The sequence below is a fragment of the Vicugna pacos genome, chromosome 16, assembly GCF_048564905.1.
Source record: "Vicugna pacos chromosome 16, VicPac4, whole genome shotgun sequence".
NCBI lineage: Eukaryota > Metazoa > Chordata > Mammalia > Artiodactyla > Camelidae > Vicugna > Vicugna pacos.
In genome coordinates this window covers 51146819-51168304 of record NC_133002.1, presented here as the reverse complement: position 1 = coordinate 51168304, position 21486 = coordinate 51146819, and the positions used below count along the sequence as shown (strand labels likewise).

Sequence of the window (21486 nt, the reverse complement as noted above, 5' to 3'; positions counted from 1 at the left end):
TTTCAAGAAGTGGTTCTCATAGTCTGTAGATCAGCAGCACCCGCCGCGCCTGAGAACTTGTTAGACATTAAGATTCTTGGCTCTCCCTCCCCCAGAACTCAGGCGGTGGGGCCCAGCAATCCGTGGTGTAAGAAGCCCTGCAGGTGATTCTGATGTGCTGAGTCAGGGAACCATTGGTCAAAGCGTAACAAGCCTGTCACCAACCCCTAATCAGAAAGAATTCAGGGGGAAAAGCTAGCCCTGCGGCTTTTGAAACAAACGTGCAAAATGTTTTCCCGCTGCTTGAAAACAGGTTTAGGGAGGTAACGATTTTGAAAGAAAAATGAAAACTATCTATGGCTTTTTGTATAAACAGTAAAAGAACTGAAAAGAGAAGTGATCTTTTAAAGTATGAGTTTATTCTCCAGATTTTCTTAAATACTCACAAATTAGTGCTTTTATTGCAGCTATATCCAGAACTGAAAACAATTTAAAATATGTATTTTTATCATACATTTAACACTTAAAAGAGATAGAATGGAGCGGTATGAATTTTAGAGATGAGTTTCCCAATGATTCAATAGTAAGCATATGGAAATTGAAGACAATTACAGAAATAGTGATTGAACTCCAGAGTAAGAACATAAATTATATAGAGATAAAAGGGTAGAAGGTATTTCATTAAAAAAACCAAAACCAACCAAACCAACCAACCAAAAACACCCAGTGGCTCATGACCTCTCCTGCTGGTCAGTAACCTAATAAAAATGAGTCAAGTATTCTCTTCTCCATATTAAAACAAAGTGGTTCAATCTTTTTCATGAATGCCAGCTTTAGGTCTGAAACATGAGTCAGGATTTTAGGTTCTGAACATCTCAAATATTTTACTGCCTTAGGTTAATGGATTCTTCTTTGTTACACTAAGAAATTGGTAATGACTCTTAAGGTTGCTTGGACAGAAGAAACAAACAAAAATAATGAATGAGCAATTAATCAAGTGGGATTTGGTCACTGGGACAGTTACAAATGGCACCAAATCAGAACAAACAAAAAGCTTAATTTGCAGATGAGCATGTTAAATAAAAAACAAAGAGGAGTATTTGAGATCTTTAGAGCAACATATTTCTAGAGCCAAACAGTCTAGATTTGGTAAGTTAATGACATTAATGAGAAGCTAGATTCAAATTAGTTCCAACTTGATTTACAAATTAACAATGCAAAATGACTTTATTTTCTATCCTTTTCATTCAAAAGAAAATTGAAACCATATTCTTACTGCTAGTGTGAATGTCTGATGTTTCTGAGCTTGCCATATTTTTGGTTAGTTTTTAAGATAAATGATAGCAGATGTTATTAATGTGACCAATATATTAAATTTCCAAAGAATAAAATGAGATTAATACTATGTTATTATTTACAATGACTCAGCAAAATAGTAGAGTTCTCGCAATTGTCTCCAGCCCTGGGATCATGAAATAGGGCAGTTCAGTGACCATTAAATGGAAAATGAATTATGAGAGCTTCTGTTTCCAGAATGCCTTTTCCCCTGTCTTGTCATTTGTATTTTTAAAAAAGTAGACCTCATACTTTCTTCATTTACACATCATTTTAAATAACCTAACATTGTTTCATTTTTCTGTTTTCTCTGAAATCAAGTTAAAAAAAACTTCTAAAATTTGCTCACATTAAGTGATCTCAGATGTACGACAGTAAAACTACTTTTAATTCTATTTTTAAAAATGTCAACTCTATACCATTTGCCAAGAGGGTGGCCTGAAGTCTCTCTCTTTTTTTTTTTTGAGTCATTTTTAAAGCATTTTAGGTTGTTATCCAGTGTGCATACAGTGGAAATAAAGCTCCTATAAGGAGAATGAATTTGGAGCATTAATGATGTAACTGGATGTGTAAGTTAAAGCCACAAAGGAGTCTTATAAAAATGACTTTGTGTGTTAAACTGTGTCAACACGTTGTCACTTGATTTAGTTCAAAAACTGGACAAGGCAGGGAAAAGGGGTAAAAACAAGCTACTGCGACTGAAACTAGTTTGACTCAAAAAAAAAAAAAAGTTTATAGCCTACTGGGTAGCTCTGTACACATTTAATCTAGAGACTTTCTGCCACAATACTAAAATACAAATTCTTCACAAATCACAAAATGTTATCCCAAATGTTCTTATATGTTCTATATGTTGCTTTTTAAATTCTACTAAATAATTGATAGCTTTACAACAAAATTTATTTTATTTAAAAAACAAATTGCTATCCCACAAAATGTCTAGAAACACAGGTAATCATAGAAAGTAAACATGTATATACTGCTTTTATTATTATAATTATGGTTGTTCACTGAATGAAAACAAATAATAGCTAAAAAGGTTTCAAATGATAGAAAAACACATTTAGGTAAGTTATGACAATTTTTTGAGTAGCCAGACAATAGAAATGTATTGTATATTTTTGCACCAATTGCAAATGCAAAGTTAACAATGAAATCGGGGAACTGAAAAATCGAAGGGGCCTCAAACATATTCACTATCTTTTAAATTTTACACAAAAGAGCCGAGAATAGAAAAAAAACAAAAAACAAAAACCCAACATATACACCATAAAAGTCTTTTTTTTTGTTTTTAAATGACTGCCAATTTTATCTCTTTTCTAAAAGCATCAAGGGCACGAAGCCCCTTATTGTAGATTATGTATCATCTCCTCTTTGGCTATGAGGTGTGTAGTTTTGTTAACTAGAGACATCAACGAGTTCAGTTTCTGAGACCAGTCATTTAATAAATTATTTGGATCCTTGGGTCTCTGGAAGTTGATGATTCCTGCCAACCTGTCTACTTTAGCAAAGATGGTCTTGTTAACTACTAGATTCGAGAGAAAAGCCTCTGACTCCTACAAGAGAGAAGGACAAACTGGATTAAGATAGGATAAAATTTTAGACAATAAACATATTTTAAGGAAAGTTTAGAAAGTAACTCTTCATTCAAGAATATGCAGGGCTAAAATTCACTATTAATACTTAGCAACTGCTGAGTTCCTGCAATAATATACTTATTTTACTGAGAACCCAGGGAATGATTAGAACGATCAGAGTCAGGGCTCAGCCAGAATCTCCCTGCAAACTTAATGCTGAGGGTTCTCCAATAGCCTGTTGCCAACAGCAGCTTGATCTATCTTTTACAACGTTTCCCCCTAAAAGGGGGAAAAACAGTTAGTTTGTTTCCAGAAATGCTGAGGTAGAATATATGCTTTGCCACTTGGCAACTACGTAGTCATGGACAAGACACTTTAATTCTCCTCCAGAAACAAGAGCTGGTAAACTAACCAAGGATCAAGGCTTCTAACCTTACCATTCCACGATTCTTCTTTTTCTTCTAAACTGTTAGGACTCCTTCTGGTGACAGAAATGGCTTTTCAGACCATTATAACCCACTTCACTTAACTCTTATCTCTTTCGTCTTGTATGTTTTACCAGCATGAAACCTGGACCTGAATACGATACTCCTCTAACATGTCCTGGGACCTCTTCAGGTGAACTGCGAGTCCAGTCTCCCTCATGTCTTACTTCTACAGCTCTCTTCTGGGAACCTTGGCATATTTGTTATAGAAATATATACTTTGGGCTTCAAATCAATCAATGTGAAACTAACATATTTAAGTGAACATTTTAACTAGGATATTAATATTAATATAACTATAAATTTGCTATTTAGGTCATTCTTTGGTATTCAGAGTGCTCAGAGAGCTTGGGGAAACTTTCTATCATCTAAACTTAAAATTAAGCAATAAAACAAAATTGATTTTCTCACTCAATTTTTACAAGCCAATTGATTTTTTAAAATGAATGGCTACAAGAAATGATGTTTACTACTTACATCAACAGATAGATCCAGAAGTTGTGCCATCCTCTTCATTGTTATCCTCGTGTAATATTTGGCCATTATTCTAATATTCTGAAGGGAGAACAGAGGGTAGGGAGGGCACAGCTGTCAGTAAGGCTAAAAGCCCATTTGTTTTCATACCCAAATAGGTTTAGTTAAAATGTCAAGTCTCAGATCTTTTATTTTTCTATAGTCCACCACTGGAATGAAGCTGGTTCTAAATGTCAAAAACAAAACTAAACCCTTAGATATTCTGAGCTTCAGTAGTTATTTTAAAGTTATTCTGAGTACACTCTACAACTCTTTTAAAATATATTTTTTAGGTCAAAATACATAGCCAAAATATAGGCTTAACTAAATTATTTGTTCAAAGTTATTACTGTACTAAAATAGTTTTGCAAAATACAAGAATCTAAAGCTAAGTTTCTCTAATTATGACACAAATGTTTAAAAGGCTAAAATTTAAAAAAATGATCCAGATCATGTGAAAACACCACTTTATCATTAGAACTACGTAAAGATAATTTGAAATTAAACTTCTTAATTTTCACTGGAAATGGTGCTAAAGTTAGAGGCATCCCTTTGCTATTCTTAACGTTAAAGTTACTAACAAAGCAGCAGCACTCACAAGGAAAAACGGGAACAGTGAGGAGGAAAATGAACTCATCTTTGAAGCTGCATCTCCTTCCACTTCTAATCAGGCTCGATGGCCAACACCAACCTCTCAGGAAGCGTGAAAATCACTCCAGATCTACCCTCCTCCACCTTCCTTCATCCTTCAAATTTAACCAATGACTAAATTCTGTTGATTTTCTTCTTTAAAATCGTTTATTCCATTCCATCCACTCTTCTTCCATACCTTGGCTACTGCCTTAATTCAAGCTCGGAAAGCCCCTCCCTTAGCTAGTCTTCTCATCTCTGTCTTTTCTCTCTCCCAGTCTGCTCGTCACCTTACTCCCAGAGGAATCTTTGTTAAATACAAGTCTGGTCATTATCCTCTAGGTTTTTACTACTGGGGTGTACAAACTCTGCTGTGATCCGGAGCTTTTCTGCATCTCCAGCTTCCTTTCTCACTGTGCCCTTTTCTTGGAGGCCCCCCTGCTGTGTGCTGCCTTCATGCCCTGCCTTAGACTCTCCCAACCGCCTTCCCTGGTCTGCATGCTAACTACATCCTCTCCTCACAAATCTTCCCCCTGCATCAACCCTTCTGTGTCCTGCCTGGCCGTTCTTCTGGGTGGAACCAATCAGCTCTCCTTTCATGCTTCCCTCTAGTCTATTGTGCTTTTATTTATAAATGCATCTCCCCTCTCATTAATTTTTAAGCATTCTGAAGGTAGGGACCATGTCTTATTCTCCCATGTGTCTCAGCATTTTGTACAGTGTGTGGCACACAGAAGGCTCCCAACAAATATTTGTTATGTGAATGAATGCTGACATAATTCAATCTGTAGGGACACCAAGAAGATCAAAGGTCAGGTGCAAGACATGTTACCATTTCCAAAACCAAGTGTCCGAGAGAAAACAATCTCTCTATCCAGACCCATCCCTCATATTCTTAAGAAATTCCTTCTGCTATAAAATTTTGGATCCTTGAGAGGTCCTCTCAAAATGCAGCATGCTAATACATAGTTATCTTTTCTGAAAAGCCAAAGATAGATGGGGGAAAAAAAAGACAAGAGGGGTAATAAGATAAATTCGGGGGGGGGAGGGGTATAGCTCAGAGGTACAGTGCATACTTAGCATGCACAATGTCCTGGGTTCAACCTCCAGTATCTCTGTTAATCAATCAATCAATCAATCAATCAATCAATCAAATTACCTCTCTCCCCACCCAAAAGATAAATTCTGATATGCTTTGGGAAATACACAATAAACATTTGACAATGAATTTACATCACTACTACACTGGGCGTAGGAAAAAAAAAATCTTCAAGTGAAGAATTAAATATAGAACATCCAAAAGAAACACTTGATTATCAAACTTGAGAAATGAAAGTTTATGCTCAAATTTGGCAGAGTTTACTTCTAAACTGTCATCTCCATCATGCCAGATGCTTACATGTTCAACAACTCTGTTCTTCAAGTCTTTCCACCTTTTTTCACCTTCCTCTGTATAACCAAAAACATCAGTTGCAGGACTCTCCAGAGAACCTTTCCTTAGTTCCATTCCGTAGTCTTCAACCAGTGTGGACCAACGCATCAACTCCATTGTGGTAAAAAGTTTTAAAAGATCCCTGGAAATTACAGAAAACGTAATATTCCAAATCTGTAAAATTTAAGTTTCATCTAACACAACAGCCAATGTTAAAATATCAACAAAGATAGTTTTTATAACATTTTGTTGGTGGATCAAGACACAAATTGATGATTATTTATGTTACCAACCTTACTACCTTTTTTTCCCACAGTAATTCTGAATACAGCATTCCCCTGCTTAACATTCTACTCTCTCCTGTATTGTGTCTGCCTCTGGACTAACTGACTGTAAACTTACTAATGAAACAGAAAAAAGAAAAATAGCTTAAAAAAAAAAAGCCCACTGTCCTTATGATACAGTCTATGCCTGTTTTATATAATGAATTTTCAGAAGCATGTATTTCCAAAAATCACAAAGCCCCAAACATTTACTAATGATAAAAATTTATCAAATGGTTAATTAACCAAAGGCAGCTACAGTGAGCTTGAAATAAAACTTCTACTTGGTAAGTGGTTTAGAATGAAGTGTGTTATGATTTCTTAACATTAATTTCTAATGCAGTGCTAAAAATCACTCTATTATCTCTAGTTTTATTCTCTAATACAATCTATCAGCAACCAATTAAGAAGTGTACAATGAAGTTAACCAATTTTCTTTCAAAGTGGCACTGCTACTGAGACATACTATGCTAATTATAAAAGTACTTACTTGTATTTTGGAATTTCTTCTAACTTTTTGTCACCACTTATTCGGTGAACCAAATCTGACTGTTCATTGTCAAAAGGAGCCAAGATAACATAAAGGACAACACTTTTCAGGGCCTAAAAAATCATACAATACAACAGATTACATGTGCGATGAGAAGCAAAATGGAAACTTCAGCAGAAAGCGAAAATTAATGGAATTGTATATATTTGTTTTTAGTATTGTACTCAAAAGCCTTAGGAAAAAAGTCCTGTTAAGTTTCACCTTCTTCATAGTGTCTTTCTGTCATATTTACTTTTCATAAAACTATTATAAAACAATTATAGTCAACTTTTGCTAATTTGGATTACTACCTGGGCTGACTTTTTTTTTTTTTTCAATTGAAGTATAGTTGATTTACTTAGTCTCAGGTGTATAGCAAAGTGATTCAATGATACATATACATACTTTTTCAGATAACTTCCCAGAGTATAGCTAGGTCTTTATCTGTGACCTTTATTAGAAGGTAACCTGCTGTATATATTTCAAATAGTAAGCCTACATTTCTTCAAAGGCCATAAATAGCTTAGAGCATTGCTACAATCTACCTGAATCAGCAAGGATGAAGTGAATCATCAACATACTGAACAGAAAGCAGCACCTGACAACTGCGTATAATCACTGAAGTTAAAATGATTTCAACATACATTAAGAATGCTGGAAAAAGTTAGGAAGAAATTCTTCCTAATAAGTATAAGAATATGTTCTTACCTGTTGCCACTTTTCACTTTCTGCCTGTATACAGGGAGTATCATAGATGGCTCTGTAGTGCTTACAAATAGACAAATAAGATCCTTCATGTTGATCCAGCTGAATCATTAAGTTATAGTATTTCAACTTTAATTTCTGAAAAAAATGGACAAAATTAATTGGGGCTTATGGGTATTTTCCCCAAACACTTTTCAAGTAAACTAATAGTAAGAGATGGGCTTACCTCTGTATTTTCTTCCTGGAAAAACTTGGTGTTAATTTTTTTGCTGATGATTTGTGTACGAATGTAATCTTTCACAGCTAAACAGAGCCTCATTTGCTCCAAAATAAATTCTACTCGCTCTTTCTTTTCCATTGACCCATAGGTTTCCACCTAGCAGAGTAAATCCCCAAGTAAGTTAATAATATTTAAAAATTGCAATAACACTAAATAGACCTTGACACAATATTGTAAACTGACTATACTTCAAAAAAAAAAAGGTAAAAGAAAAACTAAATGGACCTTAAATATTCACATTTGATAAACAATAAGAACATTCACGCCTATTGGGAGAGTGTTGATATCTAAAGCTAGTTTCCTCCAGGAAATTAAAAATTTAAAAATTATTATACAGTAAAATGGATTTATTTCTTTCGGTGTAAAGTTTTATGAATTTTAGCACATGTATGGATTTGTGTAACCACCATCACAATCAAGATATAGAAGAATTCCATCACGCTGAATAACTCCCTCATGCTCCCCCTTACAGACACATGCTGCCCCCATACATAATCCCTGACAACTAATGATCTGTCTCTAATACTACAGAGCTGTCTTTTCAAGAATGTCAAACATAATATGCAACTTTTTGAGACTGTCTTTGTTACTCAGCATAATGCTTTAAATAATAAGATTCATTCAAGCTGTTGTGTATATCAGTTCGTCCTTTTTATGGCTAAGCAGTGTTCCATCACATGAATGGATCACAGTTTATCCACTCACCTGCTGAAGAACAACTGGGCTGATTCCACCTTCTGTCTATCACAAATAAAGCTATCTGAATATTAGTGAACAAGTTTTATGTGAACATAAGTTTTCATTTCTCTTGGGTACCCAGGGATAGGACTGCCGGGTTATATAGTAAGCGCATGTTGTTTTGTAAATGGAGGTACTGGGCATTGAACCAGGACCTCGTACATGCTAAGCACATGCTCTACCATTGAGTTTACCCTCCCCAAGACTGATCTGTTGATCCTGCTTTTCTTCAAAACTTTTTCAGCAGCTAAGTTCAGTTGGGACCATGATCACAAAACTTCCAGCTACCAGAATAACTTTACACTCTGTAGTGCTCACTCTGAATCTTGGTGGTTTAGAAAACAGTAATAAGGTGCCAAAACAAACAATTTCCACAAGAAAATATCACTGATGAAATGTAAAAATTCACACTCTAAAATGCAGCACCTTACCTGTAACTCCTGTAAAATGGAGGCTGCCTCTTTGACGTCGCCATTTTGCTCTTTTATGGTGGCTAATGTTTTAGTCAGCCGAGCACGCTCAATTTCAACATAAATCTACAAATATAAGAAATTTATATTATCTAAATTCCTACAGAATCATGTTAAAATTGACAAGGTAGAAGTGAATAGTGCTCAACAGGGTATTTATCTGGCAGCTGTCATGCACTTTATCCTCCACGTACAAACAGTGCTATGTGACATTTTACATTTCACAATCATATAATTTTTAAGAAAACATCTCTATAAAACATTATCCATACTGTGCAGCTTTGCTTTGAGAGCCTAAGTATTAAATCACTGTGTTTAACAAAAAATAGGACCAAAAACTACATAAATGGCACAGAAAGGAAACTGCCTTTAATAGGATTATTTGAAAAATAACACACTTTACAAAGGGGCGTAGCAGTTTAGTATCTAAAATTCAATCAATATCCTCATTTTGATTTCTCCTTAAATGCAATGCTACTTTCTCTAAAATTATCTGATTTTGATAAGTATTAAAAGTTACTAGCATTTTTTGGTAGCTATGGGTAATGTAGTAGATTTGTGATTTCTAACAAATTAAACATTAAAAATGTAACTATAGTGTAATAGAGTCTAGGGAACTTATACTCATGACTGGGTTTGCTGACTTGTTTAGCCTTAGCTCTGTAGCGGTCTCTTTTCCCAACTCCATCCTCAAAATACTTCCTCTCCAATAACAACGAACTGCTTACAGTTTCCTAAATGTACTCTGAGTTTCTTACTTGGATATCTCTGTATAGTTTCCCTTACGTCTAAAATGTCCTTCTCCATATGCCCTGGCCCAGTAGAATTTCTGTTCATTCTTAAAAAGCCAGCTAAGCCACCATCAACAGTTTGCAACTTGAGGCTCCTCTGGGCCCCTCAGTCAGTCATCCCCTACCTCTGTGCTGCAGGGGACAACAGGCACACTGCTACTGTCAAGACCAGCACAGCAACTACTGCTATGATTCATCTCTTTGAGGTTAAAAATAGTGTCCTGCCCATTTTAGACTTCGCACAACACAGGTAGGTGCTCAATAAACATTTAATGAACTGAACTGTCAAAGAGGGAATCTAAATTAGGTATAAGCTAAGTTTCTACCTTCCAAACCACAAAAATCTACCTAGCAAGAAATATCCACCATGGTCACCATTTCATAGTTGCCCTTTTCAGAGAAACATTAGATTGGTGGTGTGAGTAGGGAAGAAAGGGATCGAAAGAAATACAAGTAAATTCTGGCAAGACAGTGAAATTTTGAAAACTAATCTCACACTGCAAATACTCAATGAAACCTTAACTATCCCAAACACAGACTTCTCAAGTAGATCTAGGCCATGTGAAGAATTAACCGTATCTTTAATTATTACATGTAAATCTGAAATAAGATCACACTAATTTCTAGAAAAATCTGGATATACTAAGATTATCACTAAGTATATTCATAGGCATGAGGGATGACACGAGAAGGAAATGTACAAAGATATGGGTTAAATTAAGGTGAAGACATTTTGTGTATTTCATCTTAAAAATACTTACATGTACTTATATAAATATGTACTTATATAAAATGTTCAAATGCATAAGTATCTCTGAATACAGACAAGACAGTACTTATCACTGCGAGTTATGCCAACAGAAAACTCACCTTTCCTTCTGTAACCATTCGTAGAGTATCAATTAATCGAAGTTTGATTGGAAGGTCTGTGATTTCCTCAACGTAAGTACAGCACTGCTGAACCATTTTTGCAACAGCCTAAAGTAATAAAAATCATTCCTAAGTTAAATTCATTCTTCATACTGGAAAAGGAAGTATTTTATCGATGGAAGTGCTATGGTCAAATCTGGTCTTTCCAAGCAACTCTAGATACTGAAATGCCTGTAAAAAAATACCAAAACCTCCCTTAGCTAAGAAGTACTGAATCATGAGTAACAAATCAATAAAGGTTAGGAAAACCTCAGGTACAAAGACTTTACCCCTTTCCACTACAACTGGTTAACTGATTACACAAAAGGAAAGGTGGAATGTCTGGCAATGCCTATTAGAAGGCTGGCCACCTAGCATTTTTGCAGCCAAGCAGAAATGTATGGAAGAAATAGCAACAGATTAAAGGGGGAAAAAGGGGGAAGAGAAAAGCAGAGTTTAACAGTGGCTGTGACAGCAGCAAAGCCATGACCAGCAAATACTGTGACTGGAGGGAAAAAGAGTTGGTGGCACAGGCAGAAAGGTCGAACAGCTCCATCCTCTGGGTGAGGAGGAGGAGTCACAGCCAGCCACGCTCACCTTAAAGGTATGTGATGGCGAAAGGCACAGCATCTCCTGCCCACGGTTCCCCGCAGGTAACATAAGCAGGCTGGACTACATTTCCTCCAGCTCTAACATTCTATGACCTAGGTCAGGGGTCAGCTAACCTTTGCTGAAGATTTTAATAAATATTTACACAGTAAATACTTTAGACTTTGTGGGCCATGGGGTCTCCATGGCAACCTTTCAGCTCTGCCTTTGTAACTCCAAAGCTGCCACAGGTCCATACATGACAAATGGGTGCGGCTCTGCCCCCAGAAACTTTTATTTAGGTGGCAAGTGGGATTTGGTCCCTGGCCCAGAGTTTGCCAACACCTAATCTAAATTCTAAACAACATTTCATAATCATTGATAATAATAATTAGGATCCAGAGTACTTGCTCAGCATGCACAGGGTCCTGGGTTCAATTCCCAGTACCACCTCTGAAATAGATTAAACCTAATTACCTACCCACCAAACAAAACAAATAATTAGGACTCTGTCATGAGGAAAATGCTGATTAAGCATATTTTAAGATAGCAGAAGAGTAAACAGAATATCCTGCTGTCAATTATACCCCCATAAAGCTGAAAAAATAAATCACATGATGCATCTTGCAAAGATTTCTTTGAAAAATACTTAAGGTTCACATAGCTCAGATCAGACTTTAAATAATTTGAAAATTAGCTGTTCAGAGATCTTCAGGAGTTCCAGAAGGCAAAGGTTTTATTGTAAAATGTAACTTTCAGTAGGTACAAAGCTCTGGAACACCTATTCTCTCACAAAAGAGATGAGCCTGGGGGGAGGACATAGCTCAGCAGTAGAGTGTGTGCTTAGCATGCACAAGGTCCTGGGTTCAATCCCCAGCACCTCCATTAAAAAAATAATAATAAGTAAATGAACCTAGCTACCCCCTCCCTCCCTCAAAAAGAAAGAAGTGATGATCCCTCTATGGTTGAAGTAATGCTGATCCCTGTGCTCGGGTGACAGTGAATCTTAAGCAATCTAGAAAAGGTTATTTTTTAAAAATTACTACTTTCTAACCCTGATAAAGCAAAAAAAGAGAAAAGTTTGAAGTAAAAAGTAATCACGAGAAAAATAAAGAGACATTTTGAGTCCCTAAGCACTTCCCATGGCTGTGAAGACGTAACATGTTACGGCAGAAAGAGCAGCTCCAGTTCCAGTTCTGGTGATGATGTCACTAGGTGGCTATGAGTCTGACTCAAACTCCTCTTCCTCCAAGAAACCTTCCCTGGGAAACCTAATTAAAATCTTTCTCTTCCTCTTCCATATATCTTAGTACCCTTCCACTATTCCAACATCACATGTTGCCCTGTATGTGTATAATTAAAAAAAAAAAAATCTTAGGACACTTGTTAAAGATTGTCATCTACTATGATTACTTGTGATTTATATTCTGTACTAAACTATAGGCTACTTACATGTTTCTTCACATTTCAAGAGTCTTACATATAAAATTTGGTTTCTCGACCACTAAAGTAACAGAGTGAGAGAAAACAGTCCCTTCTACTGGCTCTAAAATTTTATAACTATGAAATTAAATCCATATTTTAGGATATGTGCTTTGAACTTTATTAATACTATATAAAACACATATTTTTACTTATTTCAACACAGGTGGCCCCAAGATTTCTAATTAAGTAGCCCTTTCAAAATTGCCCCATAGAAAGCAAGTCTCAAAAATTCAGAGGAAGATGATTGTTTATCTATGTTGGCCTCTCAAATCACAGAACGGAGCACTAAAAGAGCATATTTAAATGAATTCGACATTCACATGTACTAGAGTGCCTAAGTTAAATCTATGCTAATTCTTAACAGTGAATTTTATGTGCATGCGAAGTTATCTTAAAACAAACAAACAAATAAGCCCAGTAACTTTGCTTTCTGCAAAAAATAATTTAACTCACTCTAATACTACACTCACTCTAGTAGCAGACTAATTAACAAAATAAGGGATTTGGACAGGAACCTCATGTTTCTATTTTTGGTTCCACTACTACTCTGTTTTATCATTTGAAAGCAAAAAAATAAAAACACAGAAGCTACTTAGGGAACAGCATTTTAAAGATGAGATACAAATGTAAAAAGTGGAATCTTCCACTACAGCAGATCACTGAAATACGCCTCAAGCACAACAGGGAAGCAGTAAAGAAAATCCAGCTTCACAAAAACAGCAAGAGTACACCAGAAATTAATACAACACTGTAAATCGACTATACTTCAATTAAAAATAAATAAATAAAAGAGAACTTACATTATTGTGATAATGTAATCTGAATAATGGCCTCAAAAATAAGTTAAATATTAAGGGCTTAATAAAAGATATGATTAAATGAATTATAGATTATCAACTTGATGGATTATAACATAACCATTTAAAATAATAAACACGAAGGAGCAACATGGAAATAGAAGAAAGCTGTGTCAACACTCAGTACATTTTGTAAAAATATGCAAATATATAAAGACTAGAAGAGAAAACAAAAATAAAAGCAGTTGTCAATGAGAATATGGATAGAATTTTTAAAAACTCTCTAAATTTTGTAATATTTAACGATTTAAAGTAGATTCACGGAAAGGTTTGCTAGAAGTCCTTATTTGAATGTGAATGTTTTTTGAGCAATCATGAACTCACTTGTTTTAACTGACTCCGTCTTTTTGACAAAAGCATAATATTTTCATTAAGTAAATCCCATTCTTTAGCCTCATAGCACATCTTCACTACTGCAACTAAGATACGGGACGTAGACACCATATCAGAAGCCTGTAATAAAAATATATTGAAAGTTAATGGAACAATGTCAAATTAAATTAATGGCAATTGAGGTTTTCACTATAATCTACTCACAGTACGGGTCTGTTTTTCCAAAGAGAGAAGGGTTTCAATGACTTCTTGAAGTCTTCCTTCCTAAAACCAAAGATAAGTGAACAATGAAAACACCACCACCAACACAAAACTACATAACTAGTCTAAAATGAGATGTTTCTGACACAGAAAAGGAAAAAAATCAATAGCCTATTTTAGAGGACCAGCTCTATAACTAATTTTGTTGTTTTACTCCTTTTCATGATTTCATCTTCTTCAGTGGATTCCGTAAGTCAGTGATTCCCAATTTGGGGCCCACAAGCTATTTTTCACATTTTGAAATGCCTAGGAGAAAGTGAATCTAGAACAACAATGATCTAACACCTGAGAAAAACATCAAATCTTTGTTTTGGATTCCAATTTATCATCTCAGTGTGGTAACTCCTGTTTATCTTGTTCTGAACAGACTTTTAACTGGCAGTCACATGTGTCTTTGAAGAATAAATATGGGAAAATGAATGATTTCTTCACAAAGTCACCATTAATATATTTTTTTTTTGGAGGGGGGAGGTAATTAGGTTTATTTATTTATTTTAATGGAGGTACTGGGGATTGAACCCAGGACCTTGTACATGCTAGGCATGCACTCTATTACTGAGCTACACCCTCTCCCCATCATTAATATTTTAAAACATTAAGTCCTGAGGAGAAATAAAAAGGATATTTGGTGGTAAGAAGATAGGAAACTTTGGTTTAATTTTTCAATGACTTTGGAAATAAATTATAATTGTGCTTAAAGAAAACGAAGACTACCTGAGAATACCCATGCACACTACAACAAAAGTAATCAACTTAGAGCAACCTCTGCCTCATGTGAAAACAAAACATTCTCCCTTGGACATACATTAAGAAATGAGAATAACAAAATATATATAATATAAACCTAGATGATAATATACCAGGACTAAAATAAGCCATCCTATCAGGAACCATATACCATGATAAAAAAAAAAAAAAAAAACAGAGTCCAGGAAGGATCTTTAAAGAGTATAGGTCCTTCTCTTTCCTTCCTTTCCTTGCTTTTGGCTGGAATGTTTGGTGCTTTAGCAGCCGTTTTTGAACAATGAGGTATCTTTGGAAATGGAGTCCATGCCAGTGGATAGCAAAACACTGGACCAGCCCTGAACTCACTTCTTGCACTTTTGCAAAAGAGAAATAAACTTCTATCTCATTTAAGCCACTGCTTTGGGGGATTTTCTGTCACTTATAGTTGAACCCAATCTTAACTGATACAACAGCATTTTTATGATAGTAAAGAAGTGAAAGCAACCTCAGTGGCCCATAAAAAGGGACTGGTTAAATTCGTTCACTCATTTGCTTACTCATTCATCACATTTTTAAAGAGTACCTACCACATGCCTGGCTCTCATCTAGGTGTTGGGGATACAGTGGTTTAAAAAAAAAGATGTTGTCTCTGCCCTCAAGAACTTTGTTAGAAGAGGAAGCAGAAGACATAAATAAATGGATGACTAAAATATAGCTTAATTAGTGAAACCATAGAGGCTGAGTAGTTTCAAAAGATATATTTTAATGAGATGGGGAAAATGTTCATGACACATTGCTAAAAACAGTAAGTCATTTAAGATCATGCATAGCAAGTCCAGTCTGTAAAGCTCCATATATATTTGCACAGAGAAAAATGTATCCATGATTTTGTCCGAACACCTTGAATAGCACTGGCGTTTAGCAGGCAAACAATACATGGAAAATGAATGAAAGAATCTATTTCAGGGTGGAGGGATTACTTCTTTCCTCTGTATTTTTGTAGACTTTCCAAATGTTCCCCCAGAATATGTTTACTTTTGAAATAAGGAAAAAACTATCACCACGAGGAAAGAGCGTGAATTACAGAGCAGAGGATGCGGAGGGTGGTGATTTTAGTGAGAACACAAACTAAGTTGTGCCAAACAGTCTCAAAAAGGAACTTGAGTCTGAGGTCTGAGCTTGGCCCCTGCCTGGGGGGAGGACACCCGAAGAGTCTGGGTCTCCACCCCAGGTGCTGTCTGCAAGCAGGCAGGGAAGAAAAAAAAAAAAAAGCCCACAGTACAAAAATAGCATTTATTTTAGGTAAAGATATAACAATGAATGAATTAGAAATGATGAGGGTTTTATTTATAAATGAATTTTCTAATTGTAAAGGAAATTTATTTTTATTTTAATGACATTCATAGACAGTATATGAGTACTACTCTTTTACTGATGAAAGAAACTAAACAGCTTTTGAATTAAGGGCACAAATAATACTTGGACTTTTCAAAATATGGTTCCCATATTTTCTAAGATAACTTGTAAACTATGAATTTTCTATGCAGCACAAAATATGTACTGTATAGCCATTGCTTGAATTTATTTTGATTAAATCTGAAACATACACACTTACTAACATTTTAACAATGTTTCCTATGCAAAGGGGAACACCAGTTCTGAAAGCTGGCTAGATTCCTGCGTACAATAAACGCTGGCTAAATGTCCATCAGAGCAAATGAACAAAGAACAACCTATAAATTCTCCAAAGTTAAAGGCTTATAAATTATAAAAATCAAAGAATCTTAGAACTGGAAAGACAGCTGGAGATTCACTTCATTTTAGAGATTAAAAAGACTGAGGACCAAACAGCTTGGCCATCAACAGAACCAGAAGCCAGAGCTCTTGCCTCCTGGTCCAACGCTCCCTCCACTACACTCAACCATATTAGTTTAAATCACGCCTTTGCTTCCATCAAGGTAATTTCAATTAAAGAACAGTTCACCCTTGAACAAACCAGGGGTTATGGGGGGCCAAACCCTCTGAGCACTTGAGTATAATTTATAGCCAGCCCTCCATATCCAAAGATTCAACCAACCACAGATGGTGTAGTACTATAGTGGTTACTACTGAAAAAAATCTTCACATATGCGTAAGTGGACCCATGCAATTCAAACCTGTGTTGTTCAAGGGTCAACTAATTTCTATAGAGAAATGGTTATTATCTAGCAACAAAATGTAGTGCAAAAATAGCTAAAATGCAAGATACTGCTTACTGATGGTCCCCTCTTGTCACTATTGTAATTACTATTAGTCACATGATTGAAATTAACAGAATATAGTTTACTATGTAGTATTTTAATTCAGAAATATGGATTTTAAAGAACTGTACCCTACACATGAAGGAATCATACATCACTCCAGCGTCGGGGTCTACAGGTACCAATAAATATTAAATGTCACTGTCACCGTCTCAGAAAGGCGTTCTTGGATTACATTCTCTAAAATCAGTGGTTACTCAGCACCTCCTTTAACACTCCAGCCCACTGACTTTCTGCTTTACAATGACCCTGTGGACAAAAAACATCACCTGCCATCTCAGTAAACAAAGGATGTTGTGGCCCTATGACAGGATACTGGGCCTAGGTGGTTAAGATGCACATCAAAGGAATGATTTCAATAAGCCCAGACTCTTGCATCTTCTCATACACAGAAAAAGACTAAAATCATTAACTTGAGGTGTCTGTATTTGTGATTAGCAGTAATCTTTTGATGGTCAACTACATATTCGTTTTTTTCCAAGCAAAAACACCTATCTGAGAGAAAGCCCTCCCAGGCTACAGTTCCCAGTAATGCTCCAAGTAAGACATAATTCTCAACTTCTAGGTTGTGCATTTCCTTCGGGTGACAACCCCAAACTCTCTTCTATTTTAATGTTCACTGTACTTCTAATCTCACTAGAGTGTGATAGTAGGGAAAACGTCTATATCATTCACCACGGCAGCTCAGTGCTGTGCGCCTGCCCAAGCACATAATGGTGCTTCCGTAGATATTCTGGTACATCCCTTTATACCTGGTACCACAGTTATTAATGTGCATGTCTTGCCTCCTAAGTGGTGTATAAGTTCCTTTAGGGTTGGACCTTTTTTGATTAATTGCTTCCCCTGCACCAATTTGCACATAGTATGGGCTGACTGGATCGACACTGACCTGACCTATTCAGTTGATCTTGGCTTCCTGATTTTTACTGTGACAGTAAGTCGAATGTGACAAGTTAAATGGCTGACAATTCAGAGCTATCTGAGGGACACTACCATCAACTTCATTAAATACAACTCCCAATTCTCTCATCATCCCACTTTTCACCTTATCCTTCATGTTCAATCCTATGGCCAAACATCTTCCTCCTTCCTTTCCTATCTATTCACATATCTTCATTGAAACTGTAACTCCTCAATGCCACCTTTCAAATCAGAGGAACAAGATAGTCAGAGCTATCAAAACCAACTTGTTAGAACATGGGACTTTTGTGACTCACTTTTCTCATTAAAATAGTCTTTGTCAATGAGGTAAATGACTAAGGTGTTTGTTCAACATCAATACATGGTGGATCTTGTACATTCTTTATGTCTGTGTCCTTTTACTCCTAAATGGATCCAATCTTTTAATGATTTGTTAAATAACCTAAGCAAGTAAGAAAAGGCCAATAAAAACTTAACCATGAATAGTTTAAATGCAATGCCAATTCAATTTTTTAAAATGATTATTTCTTGAAGGGGTCTTTTGTCCAAGCTGCTATCAATCAGTAAACTGTTTTACATTTCACTTCCTCTTTATCTTGTATTAACCACGAGAAGAGGTTGCAGGTGACCAAATGAAATGAAAAGGCATTAAGAGGAGGGAAAAACAATGGATATATTCAATTTAAGAATGCAAGTTGTCCCTGAATAACCATGTGCCAAATACACTGTAACCCAAAAGCAGGGTGTGGGGGTTGGAAGGGAACCTTCTGAGTATTAAGAACTGTTAAATACTACATCTTTACAGTTCAGAAAAGGCCCTCACTAGATTAATTTTTAACTCTCTAATCCAAGGGCGAAACAATAACCATTATCAAGAGCTAGTATCACTTTTATTATCTCATCAATCTGATGCAGAGTCCTCAAATAACAATCACAGAGGCAGCAGAAGGTAATGGTTAAAAACATCTACTACTGTGTTACTTTAGAAAAGACACTTACCCTCTCTGACCCTCAATTTTCTCTTCAGTGATATGAGTGTAATAATAGTTTCTACTCCAATGTCTAGCACTGAATGGGTCTTGCACACAGTAGCTTATCAGAAGAAACTGGTAAAAGGAAGTTTTTTTTTGCCCAAGTCTCAGTTCTAGGAATAGCTGTACTTCTTTAAAACAATTAATTTCTTCATACGGACACTATCAGTCTATTCATTCCAAAGAGGTGGTTCAGGGGCTGCCTTTGGCCCATTGGTATGTTTTGTTTGATGTAGTATTGGCTCAAACAGTGCTTTAAAACAGATTAGTGCCCAGTTTCTAAATATAGAGGCAATTCATATAAAAATCCATATTCCTGGTCTCTCCCTTAACTTTAGAAGAGTTGACAAGGCTTGGCCTTCATCCCCAACTAACAAAGATTAACCTGAGGTGCACAGTTCCTGCCCCTGTTCCCTGAGCGGATGCTCAAAAGTTCAGGTTTTCATTACATTTTGCTCATTAGGCAGGACAGCTTGCGGAGAGCAGAGGCCCTAGAATCAGTCCGCCTGGGTTTGCATCCTGGCTCCACCACTTCTCTAGCTGAAGACTTTGGAGCATGTAACTCGATTTCTCTTAGACTGTTTTCCTGTCTGTAAAATAAGAATAATAATAATACCTACTACACGGGACTAAGATGAGGATCAAATGAGTTAATACATGTAAGCACTTAGAAGAGTAGAAACTCTGGCACTGTAGAAAGCACTCAATAAATGTCAGAATGATCATCTGCCTGGCACTGTAAGTGTTTTGAGTTTTCCAACATATCTGTGTAACTCGTGATGCTTCTCTATACTAGCTGCTAGGAAGCTCAGAGATGAATGTATGGATCCCCTCCACTTAGGGCACTGAACTCAAGAAATATAGGTGTATCAACTTTATCATTTTCCCCTATCCTTGTCTTTTGTAAAGCCCCACTAAATTCTTTTTCAGAAAAAAAGGGAAGCATTAAAAGGGTTCTTTCTAAAAACTAAATGTGAAGTATTACTTGAGACTCCTCTTGCCCCTGAATTTACTATGTACTTAGGTAGTAAGCTCAAATGACAAAAACAACCCTATTAGTGAATGTACCCCAAATGAGTAACAATAAATGTTCATGGCTGGATTGATCAAGGAATTTTATGAGCCCTGAGTATAATCCTTAACAACATCCCATAAGGGAGCTGATCCAACAAACACCCCAACCCTAGTCAGACAAACCTAGGTTTAAATCCCTGGCTCTACCTATTACTAACTATTATGATGGACCACCAATTCTGAGCCTTGGTTTCTTTACATGTGAAATGATACATAAAGTTGCCTGACACACAGCAGGGGGCATGGTAAATGTTTGGATCAAGTAAAATTTCTATTATTTATTATTATTTATTTCATGGGAAATAAGCAGTTGGGCTAAACTACTGTTCACGACCTCCGCTAATTATGTTATTCTGCACTTCTGTGCCTGTGTGTCTTTATTTGTGCAGTGCCCGCTCCAGGGATGACTCCTCCCCATCGGAATCTTACCCATTCTTCAAGTTTTAATACAAACGTCAGCTTCTCTGTAAAATCCTTCCTTACCCCACCAGAAGAATGAACAGCTTCCTTTTGTGCTCCACTAACACTTTCATACTTACATGGCACTCAACACCACGCGTGACTTGTCTAATTCAAGAACTCCTTAAGGACAGGGGTCCGTATTAATCATCTTCGTGCTATCACGTTACTGTCCCTTCTCCTGGCCAAAGGCCAGGCACATCGCCATGATCCGTAAGCAACTTAACGACATAAATTGATTCAGGAAGAGCAAGAGAACTAAACTCTCTGATCTAGCCTGAATGCTGCAGTGGCCTTAACCCCTGAGAAACTACTAAAGTAAACGTGAAAAGGCAAAAGGCACGATGGAGCCTCAACTCCTACGGGAATGAAGTGACTGACCACCTGCCCTGGGGAGGGTCTGGGAAGCTGTACTCACTAGCGTACTCCGGCTGCGGGGTCTCTCTGGTCGGGTAGACCTGGGATCTCCTACTTACGCAGGCCTCACTCGGGCTGGGCAGGCAACGGGGATGCGCGCTCCACCCGCAGGCCCCCTGAGGCCTAAGCAAGCTCCGCGCCGTGACTCAGCCCCTGGCGCCCGCCAACAGCCAGCCGGCCTCCCCTCACCTTGGCCAGCTTCTCGCACTCGGGCAGTCGCTGATCCACCGTGGCGCTGTAGTCCACCTCCATCTTGACGATGCGCCCATCAGCCCGCTCCGAGCCGCCGTCCGCCATGGTCCCTGTCTGAGAGTCTCTTGATGTCCCCCTGCTTCGGC

The 21486-nt window shown here is 36.8% G+C and overlaps 1 protein-coding gene across 1 annotated transcript; it reads right to left on the bottom strand.

The window, feature by feature from the left end:
• Nucleotides 1-376: 376 nt before the first annotated feature.
• PSMD12 (proteasome 26S subunit, non-ATPase 12) lies at nt 377-21469 on the bottom strand. Its single transcript, XM_006199327.4, has 11 exons — nt 21338-21469; nt 14164-14223; nt 13951-14079; nt 10658-10765; nt 8958-9062; nt 7735-7884; nt 7512-7646; nt 6765-6877; nt 5919-6093; nt 3854-3931; nt 377-2870 (listed from the first exon to the last, which is right to left on the bottom strand). The coding sequence occupies exons 1-11, from the start codon at nt 21443-21445 to the stop codon at nt 2661-2663; spliced, it is 1371 nt and encodes a 456-aa protein (XP_006199389.1). The 5' UTR covers nt 21446-21469; the 3' UTR covers nt 377-2660.
• Nucleotides 21470-21486: the final 17 nt, after the last annotated feature.

Coding starts and splice junctions, on each gene's coding strand:
- PSMD12 (XM_006199327.4), bottom strand. CDS start 21,445: ATGGCGGACGGCGGCTCGGAGCGGGCTGATGGGCGCATCGTCAAGATG. Junction 6,878..7,511: donor AAAGTGAAAAGTGGCAACAG/GTAAGAACATAT, acceptor ATGATTTTTTAG/GCCCTGAAAAGTGTTGTCCT. Junction 6,094..6,764: donor GAAGAAATTCCAAAATACAA/GTAAGTACTTTT, acceptor TGTAATTTCCAG/GGATCTTTTAAAACTTTTTA.